The 23012-nt window shown below is 48.0% G+C and overlaps 1 protein-coding gene across 1 annotated transcript in view; it reads left to right on the top strand.

The window, feature by feature from the left end:
* Ehd3 (EH domain containing 3) overlaps positions 1 to 22578 on the top strand; it is a 26933-nt gene extending 4355 nt beyond the window's left edge. The window contains exons 2-6 of the mRNA XM_031356032.1: positions 6991 to 7167; positions 11315 to 11412; positions 18048 to 18460; positions 18949 to 19113; positions 20418 to 22578. Of these exons, the coding sequence (XP_031211892.1) occupies positions 6991 to 7167; positions 11315 to 11412; positions 18048 to 18460; positions 18949 to 19113; positions 20418 to 20945 (1381 nt within the window). The 3' untranslated portion in view covers positions 20946 to 22578. The remainder of the gene's footprint in view (positions 1 to 6990; positions 7168 to 11314; positions 11413 to 18047; positions 18461 to 18948; positions 19114 to 20417) is intronic.
* Positions 22579 to 23012: the final 434 nt, after the last annotated feature.

Below are 23012 nucleotides of genomic sequence, written 5' to 3'. Positions count from 1 at the left end.
AGGGTCCTAGTCTGTTGGGTTCAAAGTGGAGCTGGGTAAATATTCAGTTACTTTTATCCAAGGCTCATTGGTTACTGAAGGGAGCAAAAACTTCAGACTTGAGGAACTCTATCTGCCTGCCTCGGGTCCAAGGTGAAGGGTCCAAGGGTGAAGAATCACCTTGAAGCCAGGCATCTGGAAGTCAGCAGAGACAACAGTGGAGAAGGCGTACCACTCCCCTTGGCCGTGGGATGGAGGTTTTCATCCAGGCTAGGCCAGTAGAACCTGGCTCCCCTACTTCTCAGCCAAGAGGCTGACAAGAAAGAATCAGGGAGGTTACACCCTCATTTCTCTCTGATCTTGTTTCGTTATCCATACCATGTGAATCCCAGTAACCACTTCATGGGAACAGGAGAGTTCAGAACCAATTCTGCCCCTTTTAGTTCCAGGTACCAATGGGGCAGGGGTATCAGTCCCTTCCCCCTTTCCAGCTAAGGATGAACCTCGGGAGGTAAGGGACAGCCTTCTAGTTTGGTGAAGGTGAGGGCAGAGGAGGAACATGATGCTGGAGTAACTAGTGTCCCAGATGGGCAGGCTTGTCATGGTGGAGCCAGCAAGGAAATAAATGCTAAGACCAGCCAATCCCAGCTAAGAGGTTCTGCTGCAAGCACCTCTTCCCTTAGCAGAGGGTCTTCGCACAGGCACAGTGGGCATTTCCTGAGGCATGGAGCTGACTTCTTAACCTAGCTACATTCTTCCATCTACTTTGTATCTCTGTTACTCTCTCCCTAAAACTAAGTCAGGCTAATAGGACAAGGGTTATCCTGACTTTATTTTAAAGTAGAAGGACCCATGGCTGAGGTACTCAAAGATATAGCTGCACAACACAAAGACCCATGATTTGGGACAATTGTACTTTTCAAATGCACTTAAACTACGTGCAGAGGAAGAGCTGTGAAATCCACTGTTACAGGAGAGAGGAAAGAGTATGTGTGGTTTATGGGTGAGGTGGAGGATGAATCTGTGAAGGCTTCCCAGAAGGACATATCTGAACTGGGTTTAGAGATGAGGTGGGGATGTGCCAAGTACCTGCAGGCAACCCTGAAGGGTTCATTTTCTTTAATTATTGTTTGTGTCTTTGTGGGGACAATCTGCTATGGGCCTAGCTTTCTCAAAACTCTTGTGTATTCCCTCAAACAGTTTAACTTTTTAGCTGTCATGGTTAGAAACCAGGTGTTTCTCTATCAGCCAGGGAGGTGGAGGTCATTATTTTAAAATGTTCACTTACTTAGAGTTTATTTAGTGTGTCCATGCCTGCCTGCCTGTGTGTATGTATGTATATGTCCTGTATGTGGAGGTCAGAGGACAATTTGCCAGAGTCGATTCTCTCTTTCCACCACGCTAGAGATCAAACAGGCTATCGGGCTTGACAGCAGGTGTACCTTTACCCACTGAACCATCTTGCCGGTCCCAATGTTCTTTTGAGCAACTTGTTCAGGGTCTTGTGGGTGGTAGAGTTGTGTGGATCCCTAAGCCGCTCAAGAGAACAACATATTCTTCAGACGGTTTGGGGCTCCTAACCCAGAGCCTCCAGCAGCAGTATTTGCAGGCCCTCAGCCTTTGTAGTTCCTTTCCTGTCTGAGGTTAAGCCCAGCAGCTGCTCAAAGCCTGAGCCTCCTTGCTGGGGAGACGGGGCCTAAAAGACAGGCCTGGATGAGACTCTCGGGCTCTGTGCCATACCCTGCATACTTAGGTCATCAGGAAAGCAGACCACATGCTTAGATTGCCAACTAAGCAAGGCATAAAAATGAGGAAAATGTTATGAAATAATTTCTACTTAAGAAGCGTACGAAGAAAAATCACCCTTGTGGGGAAAAAATCAGATTTGTGTTGAATTTCCCCACACATATTTTATGGTTTAGCCTTTATTTAGTTTGCATTGGATAGCAAGGGAGGGGAGACACCAAAATCTCTTCAGTGTTTGGGACCTGAAATTTGATCCTGAACTTGAAGTGCTATCTTTCAGCTGACCCCACTACAAAACTGGATTAATGTTGTCATGTTTGGTGCAGGTGAGGCTGGTCACGTGGGCGGAAGTTCAAAACAGAATAAGCATAAACACAATCTAAGGGGTGTCCTGTCCCTCCTTACTTCATGCCTCCCCATCTCAGCTGGTCCCACCCAGGCTTGAATTAACTTTTCTTTTTTTACACAGCTGTGGGAATGTTTTTGCCCAGCAACATAAGCGATCTGTCCCACACCCTGTAAAGAAGTAGTGCATGAGATTCCTCAATAGATTTTCCTTTCTGGACACAGTGGTGGCTTTGTTTGAGGGGCACCCGGTGCCACAAGCTATACCCAAATGGCTCTGAGAATTTATCCCGTCCAGTTCCCTCCTTGGCCTGACTGTAGCCTCTGGGCATGCTCTTGGCCTCCTTAGTCTCTGGGTTTCCCCAGACTCCTGCGAGGTCAGCAAGTTTTGGGTCCTGTGAGTGTACGAAGCCAATAGACCCAGCCCAGAGCCATTTGCCCGGTCACTTCAGGCAGTGGCTCCAACAACTCCCCAGGAAGCTGACCTGTTAGGCTGGGCAGTGTCACCCTTTGTTCATCTGCTGAGTACAGCACGTCTCCAGAGCTGGAATCTGAGATGCCTTCTAAAGAACATTAGCTCATTGCTGCTGTGGTCTCATTCATTCTGGGCATTTTTGAGGCTGCCTCAGAATGGTTCTTTCCATCCCTCTAGCTCAGCTGTCCCCATCCACACTTGGATACACCTCCTCATGGGTCTGCATAGGATACGGAGCAGCCAACATCGACTGTCCCAAATCAGCACACAGGTTCTTTCTCACAGGGAATCTGGCCTTACTGTTTCTCCGTGTCCTTTTGAAAACCACAGGGTCAAGATCTGCTCCTGCCTTCTGATAGCAAGAGCAAGTGCATGTACATCACATACATACACATATACATACGTATGCATACGCATACACCTTCGGTCACTGAGACTGAGTGTGCAGTCAGGGGCTGAGTTTCTGGAGACATGTGTTCACGAGTTTGCGGGTCCCAGTGCCTCCCCTTTGCCCCAGGCCCTGGCTCTAACTGGCTTCTTGCCAAACAATATACTTTTGGAGCTTATATCACTTTGAGGGTGAGGGGCATCGATGTTGGCCAGTCCCCAGAGGCAGATGCATTTCCTGGAGGAGGCTTAGGTCATGAAAGGAGACAGTGGCTATGGTGATGAAAGGCATTGAATTTAAGAATTCAAATTCAAATGCCAGGCTCAAATCCTAGGCTACCTGTAAATGATGTGCACATTGGGCCAGTTAACTTTGATCTCTTACCTTTTCCGATAAGAAATGATGCTCAATAACGGGAACCAGTTAAATATGTAACACATGTAACTAATCTAACTCCCAGAGCAGTCCACAAGGTGGACTTCCTTCCAGGTCAGCAGTTCTCAACCTGTGGGTTGTGACCTCTTTGGGGGGTTGAGCAACCCTTTCACAGGGGTCTCCTAAGATTATCAGAAAACACGGATATATACATTGCAATTCATAACAGTAGCAAAATTACAGTTATGAAGCAGCAACAAAAAATAATTTTATGGTTGGGAGGTCACCACAACGATGACGGGTATCCTATACCTACATGTCATACACAACATGTATTAAAGGGTCACAGCATTAGGAAGGTTGAGAACCACTGTCCTAGGTGTATTTGACAAGGAGGACCATCAGGCTAACAGCCCAGTGGATATGTATATGGGATGAAATGACCATGGAACATTTAGAACAGTGTCTGGCATTTTACAGGCAAGAAGTAAGCCTGAACTATGATGCCCTGTGTGGTGGAAAGAGGTGCTGAGGCCATGGAGTCTATGATAAGTACCTTCTATAGGGCATACTCCTCGTGATCCGAGAGCCCGTGGTCCTGTCTCACTCAGGAAGTCCCCAAGGGAAAAGTTCACCAAGAGAGCAGAAAGCACAGTCCTACGTGTGCCTTTGTTTTTTCTGATCACAGCTCCAGCACAGGCTCTCAAAATGATGCTGTGACCAGAAGAAATCCTTCCTTGATGCTCCCAGTTGCTAGACTGGGATGGTCGAGGTTTGAGGGGATCCCCAAGGCAACCCAAGACTTGAAAGGCTCCCCCACACTGCTGCTGTAGTTAGTCTCTAAGCTGATCAACAGCTTCCTCTGGAGTTGAGGCTACTGCAGCTGCTCCACAGGCTCCCTGGGGACAGAGTCCATAGCAACCTAGCCCAGGAAACATGGAATAGAGAACAGCTCCAAACACTTCCTGAAGGCATAGATAGCCTGCTGGGGACCCAGAGGAAACCCAGAGGAGTTTCCCAGCAGGCCTCCTTAGATCCTGCCCACCCTGGAGAGGCAAAGAATGGCAAGGACCTCTAGCTCCAGAGCTGTCCTGTGTTTGCCTGGGCCTTAGTCAGCTTTCTGGGAGGTGATTTCTCAGAGGAATCAAACATGGGTGAAGAGCAGCACCAGTGTCTACCTGCTGGGGGGCATGGGTTCCAGCCCTATTACTTGAGGAAGCCATGTAACCCTTTTCAGCTTCCTTGGTGCCTGCCTCATGTGCCACTATGGGGAACAAAAGACAGCGGTACCAGACTTTCACAATAAAATATAACACTCAGCATTGCTTTTATATGTCAATGGTTTTTTATTAAGAAAATGGCAGGGTTATAATAATACCCTGGCTGTGTGTTTGAATCAGCTGGGAACCTTATAAAGAGTAGCATTGCTAAGGTCTTGACCAAGAAAGTTAGAAACATCAGAGTAGAGCCCCGAATCCATCAGCTGATGCTCCTCAAGGGTTTTGAATATGTAGCCAGTACTAAGGACCAGGAAGCTGGGCCCCTGTGGTTTTCACTGAGCCCTCACTTTGTAGGTTTGTTTCTCAGGCAGCATCCTTTAGTGCCCAGCAAAGATGCTCTGGGACTGTCCTCTGTCTGGCCAGTCCCACCCCAGGGTAGATCGATCCATGCACCATTATTCAGTCCAGCCCCCCACCACATGCACACGGGCATGTGCACGCATGCACACACACACACACACACACACACACACACAAACACACTGTCTGTATCCAAACTTGTCCCAGGATCCTAAAGGGTTCTGTTCTCCATCATCCTTAGTGACTACTCCCTGACTAAGCATGCTCCCTTTCTCTTTGCCTCTACAAGGGGCAACAGAGTTGGGGAGGCAGGTGGCCTTGAGCTCTGGCTGCCCAAGTGAGAAGAGCAGAGAGGTACCTGTCATGTCATGACACTCAGAGTTTCAGAAGCAACCATCCTCCTGCTCCCTCAGGAGTGCCATCACCAGGGATGAAAATAAATGGTTGCAGATGGTACCATTCAGAAGTCCATTCCTGGCACAGTATCCAGGAACCAGAAGGAACTCTGAAGATCCCACTGGCCGGTCTCCTAGACCATGAGGTTCAGAGCAGGGAAGAGGCCTGCCTGGGGCCCTACATGAGTAGAGTCAGGTACCGGAAGTAGAAAGTGAGCACGTTAAAAAACCACCCCATGAAAATAGGCAGCCACTCTTCCCCTCCCTCCCTTCTTCCACTAAGATAATGTGTCAATTCCTGTACTGCCATTTTCCTCCCTTCTAGACAATAGAAACTGCTACCAGATATCAATAGGAATTTCACTAAAAAATTCATGTAATGGAATTCTACATAGTTATTAACAAGGGTAAAGTAAATCTGGATTGCTGTCTCTCAAATGTGTTAAGCATAAAACGAAACCCATGCATGGCTGTTATCTGGATAACCACTGCAGAGTATGTAAATTCCTACCCAGGGGCTGCACAACATCCTCTGTGGTTACTAAGTCTCAAGCTGGGGACAGGATATGTGTGTGTGTGTGTGTGTGTGTGTGTGTGCAGGTGAAATAGGAAAGCATCAGTAGATAAAAGGTAAATTTTGATTTTGATTTACTCCACTTCAGGTACAGAGATAAAAAAACCAAGCACTTTTTAAAAAGCACAGTTAAAATCTCAACCCAACAACCTCATTGTGAACTGAAATATTGGTGATAAAACTGCCTGATGCCTAAGGATGCAAGGGAGAGAATGTGCCTTGTGCCTTGAGTATAGTCTCATGCTAGAAGCTTGCATCAATTGGGTAATGACATGAAGGAAAGTTGTAAGTTGCTTAAAAACTTCAGTTAGGGCCAGTGAGATGGCTCAGTGGGTAAGGACTCCAGCCACCAAGCACGATGGCTTGAGTTCAATCCCCAGGACTCATAGTGAGAGAGTCAACTCATTACAATACCCTCTGATTTTCACATAGGCACAGTGAAAACTATAAAACTATAAAACACACCATAACTACATAGTAAGAAAAACTAGTTATCTATGTGTAAGTGTGCCTAAGCACAAAGTCTATAGCACCTATGTACATGGAATATTTCTAGAAGGCTACAGAATGCAAAGAATAAAGACTAGGCAGAGGAACCAAACTCTAGGGTGAGTTGGTATTCATTTTTCATCATTTATCCTTCATGCTGCTGTTTTGTTATATCATGTATACATGTTTTATATTAAAGAAATATATATATGATATATATATATGTATATATATGTATAAAACAAATAATCTCTAAGAAACCAGAAGAGCCTTGGGATTGTCTAATTATGTGCCTGGGTATGGAAATTTCAGCTGGTTGCTCTGATTTGAGAAGTCTGCAATCCTGGAGTTAGGAATCAACTTCAGTCCATGGGTTGCTTCATGGCCCAAACCTTGCTTTCCTTCACCCCCCTCCTGAGTCAGGGCAGGGAAAAGACCAAGAAAAGCAGAATATATGACGTTCAGGTAAAAGCCTTCTTCTTCTGCTCAGTGGTTGCTCTGGGGATACCCCATGTATGATGACCTGCTGTGGAGCAGACCAACAGGGGTTGCTCTGGGGATACCCCATGTATGACCAGCTGTGGAGCAGACCAACAGGGCCTTCTTCGAGCACCATGGCTACACGACTCCACTCCTTCCTGCAGGTACCTGCTGGAACAGGATTTTCCAGGCATGCGGATTGGGCCAGAGCCAACCACTGATTCCTTCATAGCAGTGATGCAGGGAGATGTGGAGGGGATCATCCCTGGGAACGCCCTGGTGGTAGATCCAAAGAAACCCTTCAGAAAGCTCAATGCCTTTGGCAATGCCTTCCTGAACAGGTAAGTCAGGGTGGGCTGGGGTGGGGGATGCACTGCTGGGTGTCTCTTTGCTTCTTTCGGGGGCGCAGAGGGTAAAAGGAGAGGGGTGTGGTCCTGGGAGACTCTGTGTCTTTTCTGAACCAGCTTCTTGACTGGTGCCTGAGTGTAACTGAGTCGGTCATCATGGTATAGGACTTGACAGCAGTGAATGCTGGGCTGCTACCACATGATGAAAGACCAAGGAAGGGTTTGATTATCCTGGATCAAATGGTCCTACCCTAATAAAATCATTAAAGGAAAGTCACATGTTTCCCAGCATTTGATTTTCTTACACCATACCTGGGATTATTTGTCCAAGCATAATGGAACAATAGAAGGTTCCTTCTTGTTCCTGAATGTTCTACTTGGAAAGAAGAGGCCTTGAGTTTGAGCAATAGTTCTCTTAAGCTCCTGTGTGCCCTTGGAAGGTTACCTCCTTTCCCCTAAGACAAGTTCAGGCCTGAAAATACCAAGGTCATCATGAGGCTTTGAGTTGGCAAGGCCTTAGAGCAGTGGCTCTCATCCTTCCTGATGCTGTGACCCTTTAATACAGTTCCTCATGCTGTATTAAAGTCATGTGGTGACTGCAACCATAAAATTATTTTGTTGCTACTTCATAATTGTAATTTTGCTACTATTGTAAATTGTAATGTGAATATCTGTACATCATCTGATGGTCTTAGGTGACCTCTGTGAAAGGATGGTCTGACCCCCAAAGGGTTCATGATCCACAGGTTGGACAAGCTAATCTGGCCTTCATATTATAACCGTACTCAACTGGAATGTGGACAGGTCCCCTTTTAATATGATTAATCCAGTTTACATGTACATTGCGCTCAGTTTCAAGGCCACTTTTTCTCACTGGAGATCTTTCCAATGAAATTGGAGACCATGGGGCCTGGCTTCAGAAGGTCCTGGAACCAGAACCTGCCTTGAACTGTGGCTCTTGGATGAGTTACCACCCTTCTCTGCATCTTGCTTTGCTTGGGTGTAATATAGGGTGGTAATAATATCTCTGAGGAGTTGGTGCAGAGGTTGAGCAAGACCCTGAACAGAAGGCAGTTCATGTCAGTGCATAGTAACTGACAGAAATGTTAGCTTGTGGTAGGGTGGATAGTTACTGTGTGGATTTTTCACTTTTTTGTTTTAAAATTTGATTCCTGGGCTAGAGAGATGGCTCAGCAGTTAAGAACAGAGGACCTGAGACTGTAGGGGATCCATACTGTCTTCTGCCCTCTATAGGCACTGCATTAATGTATACATACCCCAACATAGGCACACATATCAACACATATTTAAATTTTTAAAAAAATCCAATTTCCTAATTTATTCAATGAGAGAAATGGGTAGCTACTGGTGCCATATTCATCTTTAGAAATTGAGACATATCCAGGGACACTTTCAGTGTCTTTTGTCCTGTAAACTTTCCTATAGTAATATGCAACCTGTAATACTCTGGGACAAGAAGGGGCAGGTGGCTTGGTAAACAGTGTGGAATGCTAACTGGCAGGACATGTTTCCAAAACAGGTCCAGGAGGACAAGAAAAATCACTGGGGAATTAGTCTGGTGGGGAGGGAACCCCAGGAGGTGAGTGTGGCTTCCTAGAAAAGAAGGTTGAATCAGCAAAAATGAACTCCAGTGGTCCGTACTGAGGTACACTGGGTTGGGGTCCTTGAGACCAGGAGGAGTTCCTGCTACCAGGAGCTGAGTGAGAAAGGCCAGATCCAGGGAAAGGCGAGGAGAGGCACACGGGATGCTAAACACAAAAGGGTTGCGTGTTGAGGGAAGTTGATGTGAGAGAATGAGTCAGGAGGCGTGACTGAGGCATCTGGGGCGGGAGGTGGGAGGCGAGGTGCAGTCCATTTGGGATGCCTCAGTTTGCAGTGAGGGACTGTGAGTCAGCTGAGCAGCCTCATTCTTCTGAGTCAAAAAGGAGCTGGCTTCCAGGTGAGGGGGGAGGAGAACCAGAGATACACAGATACACAGAGTCAGTCAACAAAAGAGATGGAGGGCAAGGCTCGTGGTGAGCCTCCCTTCAGGATAGCTGCTCAAAAATGATAATAGCATCTACGTGTAATGGCATATGGTCAGTTATGATAACAGATTTGTATAATTACCATAGTAGCCAGCACATTCCTGACCAAGGAGTGCCTTTATGTCATTAACCAAACCCAGCAGGTCCCACTAACTCTATGATTATAGACTTTTTAAACCAAGAAGTGTGTGTGTGTGTATGTATGTGTGTGTGTGTGTGTGTGTGTGTGTGTGTGTGTAGTCTGGGTAACAACACACAAACTCCATCAGTATTGGTGCCTTCATCCATAAGATGACAAAATGCAAACTGCAAAAACTCTGGGCCCTGCTCTTTTCCTGAAAATGTATAAAGGAACCTGATAGAGTGTATAGTAGCTGTACTTGTGTGAATTTCACACTAGGAATTGAGGAGGAGAAGGATAAGAGAAGACACTGTTTCATTGCCTGTCTCGCTGTACTGCTTTCTTCAAACAGTAGAAAAATATCGATTAAAAGGTTCTAAAAGCAATTTATAAAGAGCATGTATGTGAAGCTATTGTTTTGGGGGGCAGGGGAAAGTACACAAGAGGCAGCGCCTCTCAAGTGCCCGCCTTCTCTCTTTCAGTCTGTGCTTTTGGTGACTAAAGCATTTAGCCTGGAGAAGCAGACCCAGGTGAGGTCCTGCTTCAGGGTTCGTGGCCACAGAGACCTATAGAGTGCCGCTCTGGTGAAGCATGGTTGAAGGAAGAAAAGCAGGGTAGCTGTCTTTAGGGCTGCCCCATCCTCCAGGCACAGTGCCAGTGCCAGAGGGTGGAGTGCAGGTTTTACTGCAGGGGACTCCAGGCCTTGGAGGCAGCAGCTTGGGTGAGCCCAGCAAGAGAAGGACTGAGTCTATGTGGGAAAGCTGGCATTTGACATGGGCACGAAGTAATGGGTGGAACGACCCTGGATAGGTGAACAGCATTCCAGGAAGAGGAAACTGAAGAGAGAACAGAAGCAGAGAGGGATGAAAGAGAGCTGCTCAGCGTAGGGCTGCCTAACTAGAGCACGGGAAGAGGGGAGTACTGTGACCTCACCACTAAGACAGTGGCTGATAGGGCCACCTGGGGACTGCCAGTGGTGACCGCTCATCTGTCTTGGTCTAGCCATAGATTCCTGGTCAACTTCCCTGTGCCAAGGAGAGTCAGTGTCCCATGTTGTAAACATGCATCCCTGTCTCTTCTGAGCAAGAGCACTGTCTGGCTAAGCGAGCCCTTTAGATGCCCAGATAACACACTCCTGGGAGGCATGGCCCATCTCTCAAGGCCAGCCTTAATGCTACCTCCCCCAGGAAGCCTTCCCTCAAAGCCGTCTTTCTGCCTAGGTTCTAACAAACTCTTCTCTGACTTTGAGGTACCGGCCCCTCTGCACCCTGGTTTTTCATTGCTGTACAGGTAGCATCTTTGCCTTCAACAGGGGCAAGGATTTTTTGTAAAAAAGGGTATTTCACGGGAATCTTGATACCAAGATTCAGGAATTCAGAGTATGAGTTCAGACTGCCTCAGGATCACCTTGGGAATTCCTCAAAGAACAGATCTCCGGGTATGCTTACAGTTGCTTTCAGCTTGGCCTCATTTAGGCTTGCAGATAAAAACACATGCAGGATAAACAGGAATGTCTACCAAGCATCAAGTCAGAGGGGGGTTCCCATGCCCCAACTGTATGCAGACCACAAGATTTGAGAACACTGTGCAGTGGAGGGAGAGTTCTGATTGATCATCAGGAGCCAGCCAAGCTAAGTAAAACTTCTCCAGGCTGGCCAGGGATCATTAATGACTTGGGGCCATAAGCATTAGGCCAAGGCTCTGGACACACATGGGGGGTAGGATATCATTATAGAGTAGCCCTATTGGCCAGCCAACATTTTACCAAGCACCCTGGATATAAAGCACTCCAAAATAAGATGTGGCAAAAGAACCGTACCTCACTCCCGGGGTCAGCTATCATACCTAACAGCCCACATCATGAGACTGGGACTCTGCAGCCCATTGGAAAGTCAGATGGTTGAACCCTTGAGGCTGAGCTAGTGAGGTGCCTCAGTGGCTTACCACAGCTTTCTTCTTAACATCCGTACAGGTTTGTGTGTGCCCAGCTGCCCAACGCCGTGCTAGAAAGTATCAGTGTGATCGACACACCGGGGATCCTCTCTGGTGAGAAGCAGAGGATTAGCCGAGGTAAGTGGCATTGCTGGCAGGCATTAGCTCTAGCCTCGTATTCCTGGCTTCTCTTGCCATAGCTGCCATGTACCTCTCTAAGCAGCCCATTGGCCTTTCAGCTTTGGATTTCACGTTCTTGAGATAGAGTCTTATATAGCCAGGGCTGGCCTTGAACCCCTGATCTTCCTGTTTCTACCGCTTAAGTTCTGGGATTACAGGTCTATGCCCCAGCATCCAGCTGCCCTATCCTTTCTGTACTATCCTTTGTATCTTTAGCAACAAAATTAGATGAGATGCACTTTCCCCAAACCTGATGCTGGCAGCCTGGACTGCGGCCAAATTAGCACTCAGAAGTCGGCCTCCGGGAAGGGTCAGCCTTGGACTGGCAATTTTCTCTGGGAAGTGGCCAGGGCTCTCTGAGTGTTGACCTCAGATGACACATGCTTCGCCCTGTGTGCTCCATGACTCCTAAGTGACAAAGGTCTATCCATCTGTCTTATCATCACAACAGGGCCCAAGAAGGCTTTCCTCAAGGTTGTGGCCTGTACAGATCAACACCCTCTCGTTCCCAGTCCTCAGTGTCTTCAGATAGGGAGTAACGGGCTATATGGCCCATGGATCTAGACCCTTGAGAGTTAGCAGTTCAGGCCTTTGGCCCAGGGAAGGCTCTGGGCTTCTCTCTCATCCCCCTTTGAGCTGCCCTGCTTCCTCTGCTCAGAACTTTGGGGCCACAATCAGAGAGGCTGCTGGCAAGGCCCTCTGGGAAATAGTGTACTCTAGGTGAGCCCCAGGCAGGTTCCTAGAACCCCCATTTTAAAACAGTCTTGGAAGTGGAGTACCACAAAGTGTCTGAGCAAAACCTCCCTCTGTCCTTGGAGGTCAAACCTGGGAAGCGGAGGAAGGAAGCGTTTGAATGGGGAGGGCACCTCCCAGACTGCCAGGTTTCTCCTCACAGATTCCCAGTTCCTGTAATTGGTGACTTGTGACAGGGTCCAGGAAGCCTGGTCCCCTGGCCCCTAACTCTGGGCTCTGATGAAATGAGGGGCAGTCAGTCTGCACTCACCCTGGATCTGATCCAGACCTAAAGAGGTTTACAGGCTCACAAGGTAATCCTGCAGGTTGGGGAACACTGAGAGAGGTCATACTTCAGGCTGCGGGGGAGGGGAGAGTACATCCCATGCACCTGCTAGGCCAGCACAGCCTGGCTTACAAGAAGGTCAGGAGAGGACGGCCTATAGGGGTCCAGGAGTGCTATACTAGTAGTTCAGGGTTGTGGACAAAGCCCCGGAGGTCACAGGGAAATGCATTTTAGGGCTTTCCTATAATGTCCACAGACCTCAGTTCTGGAACTGGATCACAATGGGCTCCCTTCTTCCTCCTTAGCTGCTGTCCAGAGCTACATGTTAAACTACTCCAGGGTCAGCTATGTGATTCATCACCCTGTGCTTGTACCTGAGCAGATACATAAAGCAGCCTTGTTCCCAGGGACTCCTGCCTTCCTCTGTTCCTGACCTTCTCCTACTCTCCTCCCATTCTACTGTATTCTCTCCCGCCTTGCCTTTGTCTTCAAACCTCAGTGGCTGCAATGCACATACTGGGCACTGGTATTCCTGGCTATACTTCATACCCTCCCTCTTAAAACTGATAAAACGCCAGGCTCTTCCTGTCGCTGAGCAAAACAATGACTATGCCAGGTTGTTCTCTGTGGTCCTGAGTCCCTGACTGATAGAGCTGCTGGCAAAGCAGCCTTGGAGACAAACAGGAACTACTCGATGGGGTAGCCACAGCGTGCAGTAATGCTGACATCAGCACCCTGAGAAGACCAGAGTCAGGGAGGAAATCAGATACCACACTGATCCAGGTGGTAGTGGTGGTGATGGTGGTGGGACTTGAATCAGGAACGTTGCCTGGATACATAGCCTCTCCCATCTTTCTCCATGGTTACCATAAAGCCAGAGTCTCAGTTAATCCCACTCCAGACCCCATTACTCACACATTCTTCACACATATACCCATATCATCCCCTCCCCCGCATACATGCCTGTACACCTCCTGACACCCACACATAACACAAGTGTCTAATGCACAGATCTAAAGTTGACTGCCCAGACTTCCTTCACCTTTGGGGTTGGCCACAGTAGATTTGGTACTTTCTACCTTCCTCAAGCAGTGGGGGAACTCAGAAAGATCCGGAAGCCCAGGGGGGCCAGGCCTCCTCAAGTGTTCTTGCTGACCAAGCCTTGCATTCCGGCTCTAGCTGAAGGGTTTTCAGAGCCTGAAATTAAGTCCCCTCACCACATCACTGCCGCCCCAGGGCTTGTGGCTCAGCACAAGGATTGGGGTCAAGTCAGCACAAAGATCTTGCTCTACACTGCCCAGACCCTGGCCATCCTGAAAAGGAAGCTGCTCCTCCAGGCTCCCAGGAAGGACCTCAGGCATCACAGGGGTGGGCCTTCTGCTCTAGGCTAATGCCAAACAGAGTAGTCCTTGCTTCCAGGTAGCCTTCCATCCAGGCTCGGGGAGTGGTGGGGGCAGGGGTGTATGTCTATAGAGAAACCCAGTGCGTGACGTTTTAGGCTAGTACTCAGGTCTGGTAGAAAAGGCTCTGGAGTAAGCAGGAAAGGCAGGCAGAAAGCTGTTCCTGGAAGGGGCAGGATGCGGCTGCCTCTGGTTCATTACTGGGAAGGAGCACGGATGCAGCAGTGTGGGGGAGCTCAGAGAGATCCGGAGGCTTCATACCTTTTCACCTGGAAGCCACATTTCCCGACTGCATCTCAGACTGAATTCCTGCATCAGTTCCACTCTGGAAAGTCACCTCAGGGCTTCATGCTCTCATCTCAGACTGCACACAGATGGAGACATTTGGTCCAAGTGCTCAGCAGGCTCAGAGCAGGTGACACAATTGGCATGGGAGCCCTGGTCTCCCGAATTCCACTCCTTGGTTTTCAGCACATTATCATAACCTGTTGGGAAGACCAGGGATGAATGGGGGAGAGTGAGCTTCTCAACCCCAAGTTCCCTCTTGAGACTTTGAGGGTGTGTGTCATTCTCTATAACCTACATCCCTAGCCTATCCCTGAGCACTTAAGGGCTCCTGGTGTTCCTCAGATGACCAGCTGGTAAACCCATCTATGTATGTGTGGGCATTCATGTGTTGGTGAGGAGCAGCTGAGCCCTGATGCTCTCCAAAGGTCTTGTTGCCTTACTGGAGCCATCTGAAGGCCTGTGATGAGTCTGCTGCATTGCTCCCCATTGTCAGCAGAGCTCTTCCCCCACTTTTGGTACTGCACGCCTCTGTTATCTCTCTCTTTTTAAAAACATCTCTAGATGGTAACAGATTTTCACAGGGTATGCTACATGGCCACCACTAGCATCCTGTTCACTCTGGGTGATGGGGAGCAATAAGGATCTTCTGAGGTCGGTTTTGAAACTGAAAATGCAAAGAATGACACTCTGTATGTCAGACAGCTAGGGGAGCACTGGGTGATTAAGGAGTGGCCTTCCTTATTGAGTTTGTCTCATTGATTTCCTCCTGCCTGGCATTAATTAGAAATGCTTTCTTCCCGCCTCTGGAGCCTGAGCGTGGGGGTTACATATCACCAAAGGCTTCCCAGACGCTGGCCTGGAGCCTATCCACTGGATCCCTGGGTGCAAGCAGATATTCCAAGAAGAATCCAGGAAGGACCACTTCTGTATTCTGTCTCTCCACTCACTGGTCGATGATTCAGAGACTGTGAGCTAGTGCATGTATTAGGCATAGTTACCAGGAGTCTCAGAGCCATTCCTGAGATAAAGGGACATGGCCGTCTGGTAGTCACCTTGGGCATATTTTTCAGTCTCCATTCAGACTGAGCTCTCTCCTCCTTATATCAGGTACACTTTCCATGACTATGTTATGGGCTCTGCATTCAGCCAGTTGTAACTACTAACAATTTTACAGCCAAGTCAAAGGCATTCAGACTTGCAGAAGGCCATTCAGAAAACAAATGGGAAAGGTAGCCCTGTGCCCCTCTCCTGACGATGCCCAGTCCTTGCCTTTCCCATGCCTTTATTTCTAGGCACACACATAATTCCGGGCATTGAAAGCAACGTAACATTAACCCTCAAGGTCACACAGGCCCTTGGAGTAGCCAGGAGCCCTGGAGTAGCCAGGCACTAGGAGGGTGGGCCTCAGGGGAGCCTACAGAGCCAGGGCTTCAGTCTTACCACTCACTGTCTTACCCACCACACACTTCAGAGGAGGCTCCTCACTGCTTGTCATTTGATAGCAGCTTACCAGAGTTTTCAGAGTTTGCAAAAGGGAAAGGATAGATAGGAGGCCTCTGTGCTTATTGCATCATGGGAAAGGTTCCTGGAAGCTATCAGTTCATCAGCAGACCCCAGCAGGCTACCTTTAGGCTCCAATGGCAGGAGTCGCCATCACTTCTCTCTCCTTGTACCTCATCTCCATGTCACTGCATTCTCTGTCCTCATAGCTCTGGCCCTGGAAGCAGAGAAGTGTAAACTAAGAAAGGAAGTTCAAAGGTCATTCATCCCAGATGTAGAGACCAAGGATAAGCAAGGGGATTCTATTGCCCAACATATCAAGTTAATAAACTAAGCAGAAACCACAGGGAACATACCCAGGCCGATGATCCTATGGAGACACAGATGTGCTGAGCAAGCTCCATCCTGTGGGAACATACTGAGTTCTTTATGAAGGGGCTGGGCATTTGGACAAGGTCATAAGTAAGTGGCGTGAGCCGTTCATCTTAGATTTAATCTTCACAGCCCTGTGGTCAAGGCATTGGTGGGTCTGAAGTTAGAGACTAGAAAACCAAAGGTACAGAGGTGACCTGCTCAGTGCTTCCTGGATGTAAATGGCAGAACAGGACTCTGTGTCAACTGTGTGCAGCATATGCTGATGGAGTACCTGCCGTGTGTGCCCTAGGTATCGGAGAGATGGAGAAACATAAAGCAGATTTGTTCAGGTTGGCTGTGGGGAGAGTTCCTTAATTGTATGAGGGTAATGGGTACCCATTATTAGGGAGATATAGCTCAGATTGTAACGTGTTTGTCATACAAACATGAGGACCTGAGTTTGAGCCCCACAGCCCACATAATAAAAAGCTGGACTTAGAAGCACTTGTGTCCCCTTATACTTATAATTCTGGCACTGAGGAAGCTGAGACAGGTAGATTCCTGCAGCTTTCTGGGCAGCCAGCTAGTTCCAGGGATGACCTCTCCCTCTGTGGTTGGCTTTTCATCACTGTAACAAGTATCAAAGGCTAATAACCTCAAAAGAGGAAAGGTCAAGTCTGTCTTGTGGTCCATGGGCTCCTGGCTTCACTGTGTCTGGGCTCTGGTAAGAATGGAACATCAAGGTATTGGAGCATGGCAGGGCAACATTGTTAACCTTTGAGGGGCCAGAAAGCAGAAAACGAACAGCTTGGAATAAAAATCTGTTTTTCCAAGGTTGTCCCTACTCACCCACTTCAATGACCCATTCCTCCACATAGCCCCTGTCTCCTAATAATGCCCTTGGTATTGTGAATCCACCAAGGAGTTAATCCAGTAGTTATCTCAGAGCCCTCATGATCCATTCACTTCCCATCAGCCCACCAGCTGACAGTCAAGCTCCCAATATGAGTCTTTTGGAGAACACTGCATAACCAAACTAGGATAATTTCTCCCTCTCCCAGATCTGCAGTTGCTTAGCCCTGAGTGGAATAGGAGTTCCTAGAGTTCCTGGAACCAGCTGGATTTGAAGTAGCTTAGTACTGGATAACCAGAGGTCCAGTCACATCCTCAGGAAGGACGACTCCCAAACAGAATAGGAGTTGGGAATTTGGGTGGGGCTGCAGCCATTGAGGAAGGAAGTGATCTTGTGAGGTATAGGAGAGTAAGTCACTTGAGTCTGTACTGAGAACTCCGACTTCTTCCCAACCAGAGATGGGCATGCTCTGAACATGCATCAGTAACCTGCATCTTCTGTTTTGTTGCTTGTACCTTGTGAGGGATTTCTGAGTCTTTATTCAAATTCAAAATAAGTATCCAAATAGGTCATGATAAAACACACCCGGAACCTCAGCACTTTGGAGACTAAGGCAGGAGGATCTCAAGTCCAAGGCTAAATTTGCCCAGAGAGAAAGTTCAAGGCCAGTGTAAGATACTGCAAGACAGTAAGATCCAATCTCAAAATATCTGCATGAAAATAATGTCCAGAGTTCTTTTCCCGTTGGGATTTCTGACCCCTAACTTTAATAAATAAGATGAATGGATAGTGGTCACCCTCTATGGCAATGTTTATCATAGAGCCCAGAATTTCCTTAGCATCTCCATCATCCTACAAGCCAGATGCCTCTTAATGATCATTTTATAGATGAAAAATGGTAAGGAGGCCTGGGAATATAACTCAGTGGAAGAACAATTCGATAGCATGCATGAAGCCCTGTATTTGATTCCTACTACTGCAAACACACACACACACACACACACACACACACACACACACACACACACCACAGTAATTTTGCTCAAGGTCAAACAGCCAAATAGGAGAAGCCAGGATGTGAATCCAGAGACAATTTCCAAGACTGTGTCAACTTACATTGGACCCTTCACTATGCTTCCATGCCCCAAAGCTCCTCCCACTGACTGTCACTCTGCCACAGGGTATGATTTTGCTGCTGTCCTCGAATGGTTTGCTGAGCGGGTGGACCGAATTATCCTGCTCTTTGATGCCCACAAGCTGGACATCTCTGATGAGTTCTCAGAAGTCATCAAGGCTCTCAAGAACCATGAGGACAAGATGCGAGTAGTGTTGAACAAGGCTGACCAGATTGAGACCCAGCAGCTGATGCGGGTGTACGGGGCCCTCATGTGGTCCCTGGGGAAGATTGTGAACACACCAGAGGTGATCCGGGTCTACATTGGCTCCTTCTGGTCCCACCCACTCCTCATTCCTGACAACCGGAAGCTCTTTGAAGCTGAAGAGCAAGACTTGTTCAGAGACATTCAGAGTCTACCCCGTAATGCTGCTCTTCGAAAGCTCAATGATCTCATCAAGAGAGCCCGACTGGCCAAGGTAAGGCTGCCTCTCTTAAATGCAGTGTAAACAGGTTCAAAAGTAGAGATCAGTTAGTTGCCAGATCTGAAGTCCCTTAGATAGGAGAGTGTGGGCGGTTATGGTTGCTGGCACTGGATTAGATGGCCAGGTTGAAGCTCGGCACCATGACCACCTCAGTGATCCCCAGGAGGGCTAAGGTTTTGTAGTTTCTCTGTTGTTTTCTACATTTGCAAATTGAATGGGCTGGTAGAAGATGAAGAGGAACAGAGCATAAAAGCCCTCATCACTTTACCAGACACATTAGTGCTCAGAAGCTGCCATGGTCAGTGTCTGCAACAGCAGTGTTCTCACCCCCTCCACTGTGACCTTCCTTCTCCATATTCTCACCGTACTAGCCCTTTACTATGAGGAATGAAAGAAACGGTTTCAGAAACAGGGTCAGGAGGAGGGACTGGAAGGGCCAGTTCAGGCTCCTCCTGAGGCTGCCCTCTTCCTCTCTTTGTCAGGTCCATGCCTACATCATCAGCTCCTTGAAGAAGGAGATGCCCTCGGTGTTTGGGAAGGACACCAAAAAGAAAGAACTGGTGAACAACCTGGCTGAGATCTATGGCCGGATTGAGCGAGAACACCAGATCTCCCCTGGGGACTTCCCCAACCTGAAGAGGATGCAGGTAATGAGGGTCAGGGCCCCTGTGGTTGGGAGACAGCATCTTACTAGCTGGCTGCCAGAGAATGAAGGGGCTGACAGAGCTCCTGGGAGAATATCTTGTCTGCAGGATATCTAGGCCCTGAGTCTAGAGTCTTGCTCTGCTCTCCACAGCATTTTCCTTGGCCCAGCCATAAAGAGAAGGTGAGAAGCTTCCTGCCAGCACTTGCCTCTGAATTGTAGCTGTAAATAGCCTTTAAATTTTCAGCGGTGCCCATCCCTGTTTAGTGGCCTCTTCCCCACATAATGTGATTGCTGTGGCCAGACCAGGGCAGTATTGAGCAAATCTATGGTCTGCTAGAACATGGTCTCAACCCCTTTGGGATTTCACAGGGGTTGCCTAAGACCATTAGGAGACAGACACTTACCTTATGATTCATAACAGTAGCAAAATTATAGTTTTGAATAGCAACAAAAATAATTTTATGGTTGGGGGTCACCACAACATGAGGAACTGCAGTAAAGATTCACAGCCTTAGGAAGGTTGAGAACCTCTGATCGAGAAGCAAGGAGAAGGTGGATATTCTAGGTTGAAGACCTTTTGAGACTGCAAAGATTTTCAAAGTGGAGCATCTTTCTTTTATGATGTGAGTGACCATGTGAGGGCAAACAGGACAACTTTCAAAACGTCTACATACATACCTGCCTGTGCCTAGTAGGTCAGAATTCTTGATAGAGGTCCAGTCCTTTGGTATCAAGGTAATTCCAGTGAGAATCCTGATTGAGAACTATAAAGTTGGGAATGACCTTTGACTTTTGTTATGGTTTTAGTTGCCTTGATTTCCCACCCTGGTCACTCAGGCCCTCCCCTAACTGTGACTAGTGGATGACTTCTTGACCTCCAAGAGCATCGATAACAGCAGATAGGGAGGTATCAAAAGCGCTTTGCTGTGTGTTTTACAAGCATAAGCTTTTCTGGAGACCCACAACACTCCATCTCAGAGAGCCACCACCTTCAAGACTTACCATTTAACAGCCAAAACTAGTTTGAAACAGTATTTAAAGAGAAGTCAGAAAACAAACACTAGTTTTCTTGGTTCCCCAGCTCCAGCTCTTGTTCTGCTCCTTCATAAAAGATCTATCCTTAGCCCAATGGGTCCTTGCTCCCCTCCCCTCCACTCCCCTCCACTTGCACAGCCTGTTGGCCTAACGGCTTTCACTAGACAGATAATTGGACAAGGATTATATCATTAATAGGAGGCACCTCCCCTGATAGGAACATCTCCTCCCATTTGCATTCCACTTTGTCCTTTTCCTTTCTCTTCCCAGGACCAGCTGCAGGCCCAGGACTTCAGCAAATTCCAGCCACTAAAGAGCAAGCTGCTGGACGTGGTAGACGACATGCTGGCTCATGACATTGCCCAGCTTATGGTGCTGGTGCGCCAAGAAGAGACCCAGCGGCCTGTCCAGATGGTGAAGGGTGGAGCATTTGAGGGAACCCTGCAAGGCCCCTTCGGGCATGGCTATGGAGAGGGAGCTGGGGAGGGTATTGATGATGCCGAGTGGGTGGTGGCCCGAGACAAGCCTATGTATGATGAGATCTTCTACACCTTATCCCCAGTGGATGGGAAGATCACAGGTGCCAATGCCAAAAAGGAGATGGTGCGCTCCAAGTTGCCCAACAGCGTGCTGGGCAAGATCTGGAAGCTAGCTGACATTGACAAGGATGGCATGTTGGATGATGAGGAGTTTGCCCTGGCCAACCACCTTATCAAAGTCAAGCTAGAGGGGCATGAGCTGCCCAATGAGCTGCCTGCCCACCTCCTCCCTCCCTCTAAGAGGAAAGTACCAGAGTAAGAGAGCCAGGTAACTTCAGACAGACAATGTCAGAAGAGAGAATAGACATGATGACCACACACACACACACACACACACACACACACACACACACACACACACACACACGACTTGACAGTCACACTGTAAATGAGAAGGGTTCACCTTTGTTTGAGCACCTCTCTAAGTTCCCAGGGTTGGTAGAAGGGCAGTTTTACCTCCTCTGTCTTAGGATATAGGCCTGTGTCCAAACTTGCCCTCCATCTCCCATTCCCCCAAAGACGTGAGGCAGTTAACACAGTTGGTCCACCCACCCTATCCCCAGCGCCTCCACATCTAGGCTCTGAGCAGATGGAAAAGACTTTTCATGGAATAGAAAATTTGCTTTACTTTCTATGCTTTTATTTTTCCTCTGTGGCTTCCTAAGCAGAAATTTACTCAGGGGCTGGGAGCTCTGAGGGAAAGGAGAAGCTGAGAGAGGACGATCAAATGGAGAAACCTCCATAGGGCACTGAACCACACACTTGAAAAGACACTGGCCTATGTTCTCTGTGTTTTTCTAAACCTAAGACTCTCTCTTCCTCAGTCAACATGGACCTTGAATTCTGCCTGCCGCTTTGTGTCAAAGACTCCCAAATAGGAAAAGAAAAAGGAAAATTTGGTAGGAAAGCACAAGGAACCTGCCCTGTGGTCTTCTTCAACAGAGCATTTGTGGTTCATGGGTGTATCCTCCCCGCCCCCAACCTCGTATCTCTGGATACGCAGTTTCTTTATGCATACCAAGCCGTTCCTGTGTGGCGGTAGCAGGCTTAGGCACTTTATATGTTTTAGTCCCTGTGTGGCCTTCACATGCCCTAGGCAAGTATGCTTCCCTCATGTTACTGCATTTTTCAGGTGAGGAGCCAAAGACTCAGAGTAGTTTAGGGTACCTTTCCCAAACTCCTGGAAGTCACAAGGAGAGAAGGTTCAAATCCAGAACTTGAGACCCCTCTATTTGTCCCAGTTCTGTGATGGATGAAAGATTCCAGTATTGCTACATGGTGACAAAGCACAGGACAATGTGAACACACAGCCCCTCACACAGCCTTCCAGAGCATCCAAGCAAGGGAGGGAGTCTCACCAGCCTTTGGTGGGCCAACAATCTGGCCATCTGTCACCTTGTGGAAGCAAACTGTGCCTTCTGGCCTGTGCCTCGTGTTCACAACATCACAGAAGTCCAACCAAGCCATCAGGAGAGTGGGCTGGCCTGCTAGATGTTGTCTGTGCCTGTTCCTGCTCAGCCTCCCGTTCATTAACCTAAAGCATCCAAGCTCAAATTCAGCCACAGGCTTTTACAAAGCAGGATTTCATGCTAATTCACAGAAGGCCACCTTGAGAGGACTGAGACCTTGCTCTCTAGAGTGTCCTTGGCAAAATTCCCATTGTGCACAGTGCCCTCCATCCTCCTCCATGGTCTCCCCCTGGCTTGCTCCATGGCCACTGATGCAGTAGCTGTCTGCTACACTCCTACTGTGATGGAAAACAAAGCAAGTATAACTTATTTTGTATCTATGTTCAGACTATATCAACTGTTCTGTGTATCTACAATGTGCTTATAACTGCAATGTGTTTGTCATTAGGATTCATGTTAATACAACATATTTACCCTTTGGTACTCTTTTGGTGACTGAGCATCATTACTTAGCATTAGATTCTGACATGACATGCCTAGTAGCAACTTGGAAGACAGTGGCTCATCCACTCAAAGGTCATGAACACAGCACCTCCTGCTGGACTGGTGATCTCATCTAGTGACCAGCTTATATGAATGGCCACTGTTTCCTGCTCTTCTGGAGTGGAGATGTTCACTTCATCAAACTTACATTTCTCTTGAGTCAATCAATAGTGGCAGACTAGTGTTTCCCTGAGTCATCTCACTCCCATTCGGTTCCCTCTGTTCTAAGAACTTGGGTGTGAAAATTTGTCCATCAAGATCTCTGTCTCTCTCTGTGTGTCTCTCTCTCTGTCTCTCTCTCTCACTCTCTCTCTGGCTTTTTTGAGATAAGGTTTCTCTGTGTAGCCCTGGCTGTCCTGGAACTCACTCTGTAG

The sequence above is a fragment of the Mastomys coucha genome, unplaced genomic scaffold (genome assembly GCF_008632895.1).
Source record: "Mastomys coucha isolate ucsf_1 unplaced genomic scaffold, UCSF_Mcou_1 pScaffold6, whole genome shotgun sequence".
Classification (NCBI taxonomy): Eukaryota; Metazoa; Chordata; class Mammalia; order Rodentia; family Muridae; genus Mastomys; species Mastomys coucha.
The sequence above is the reverse complement of the archived record's forward strand: the minus strand, read 5'-3'. Positions and strand labels throughout refer to the sequence as shown.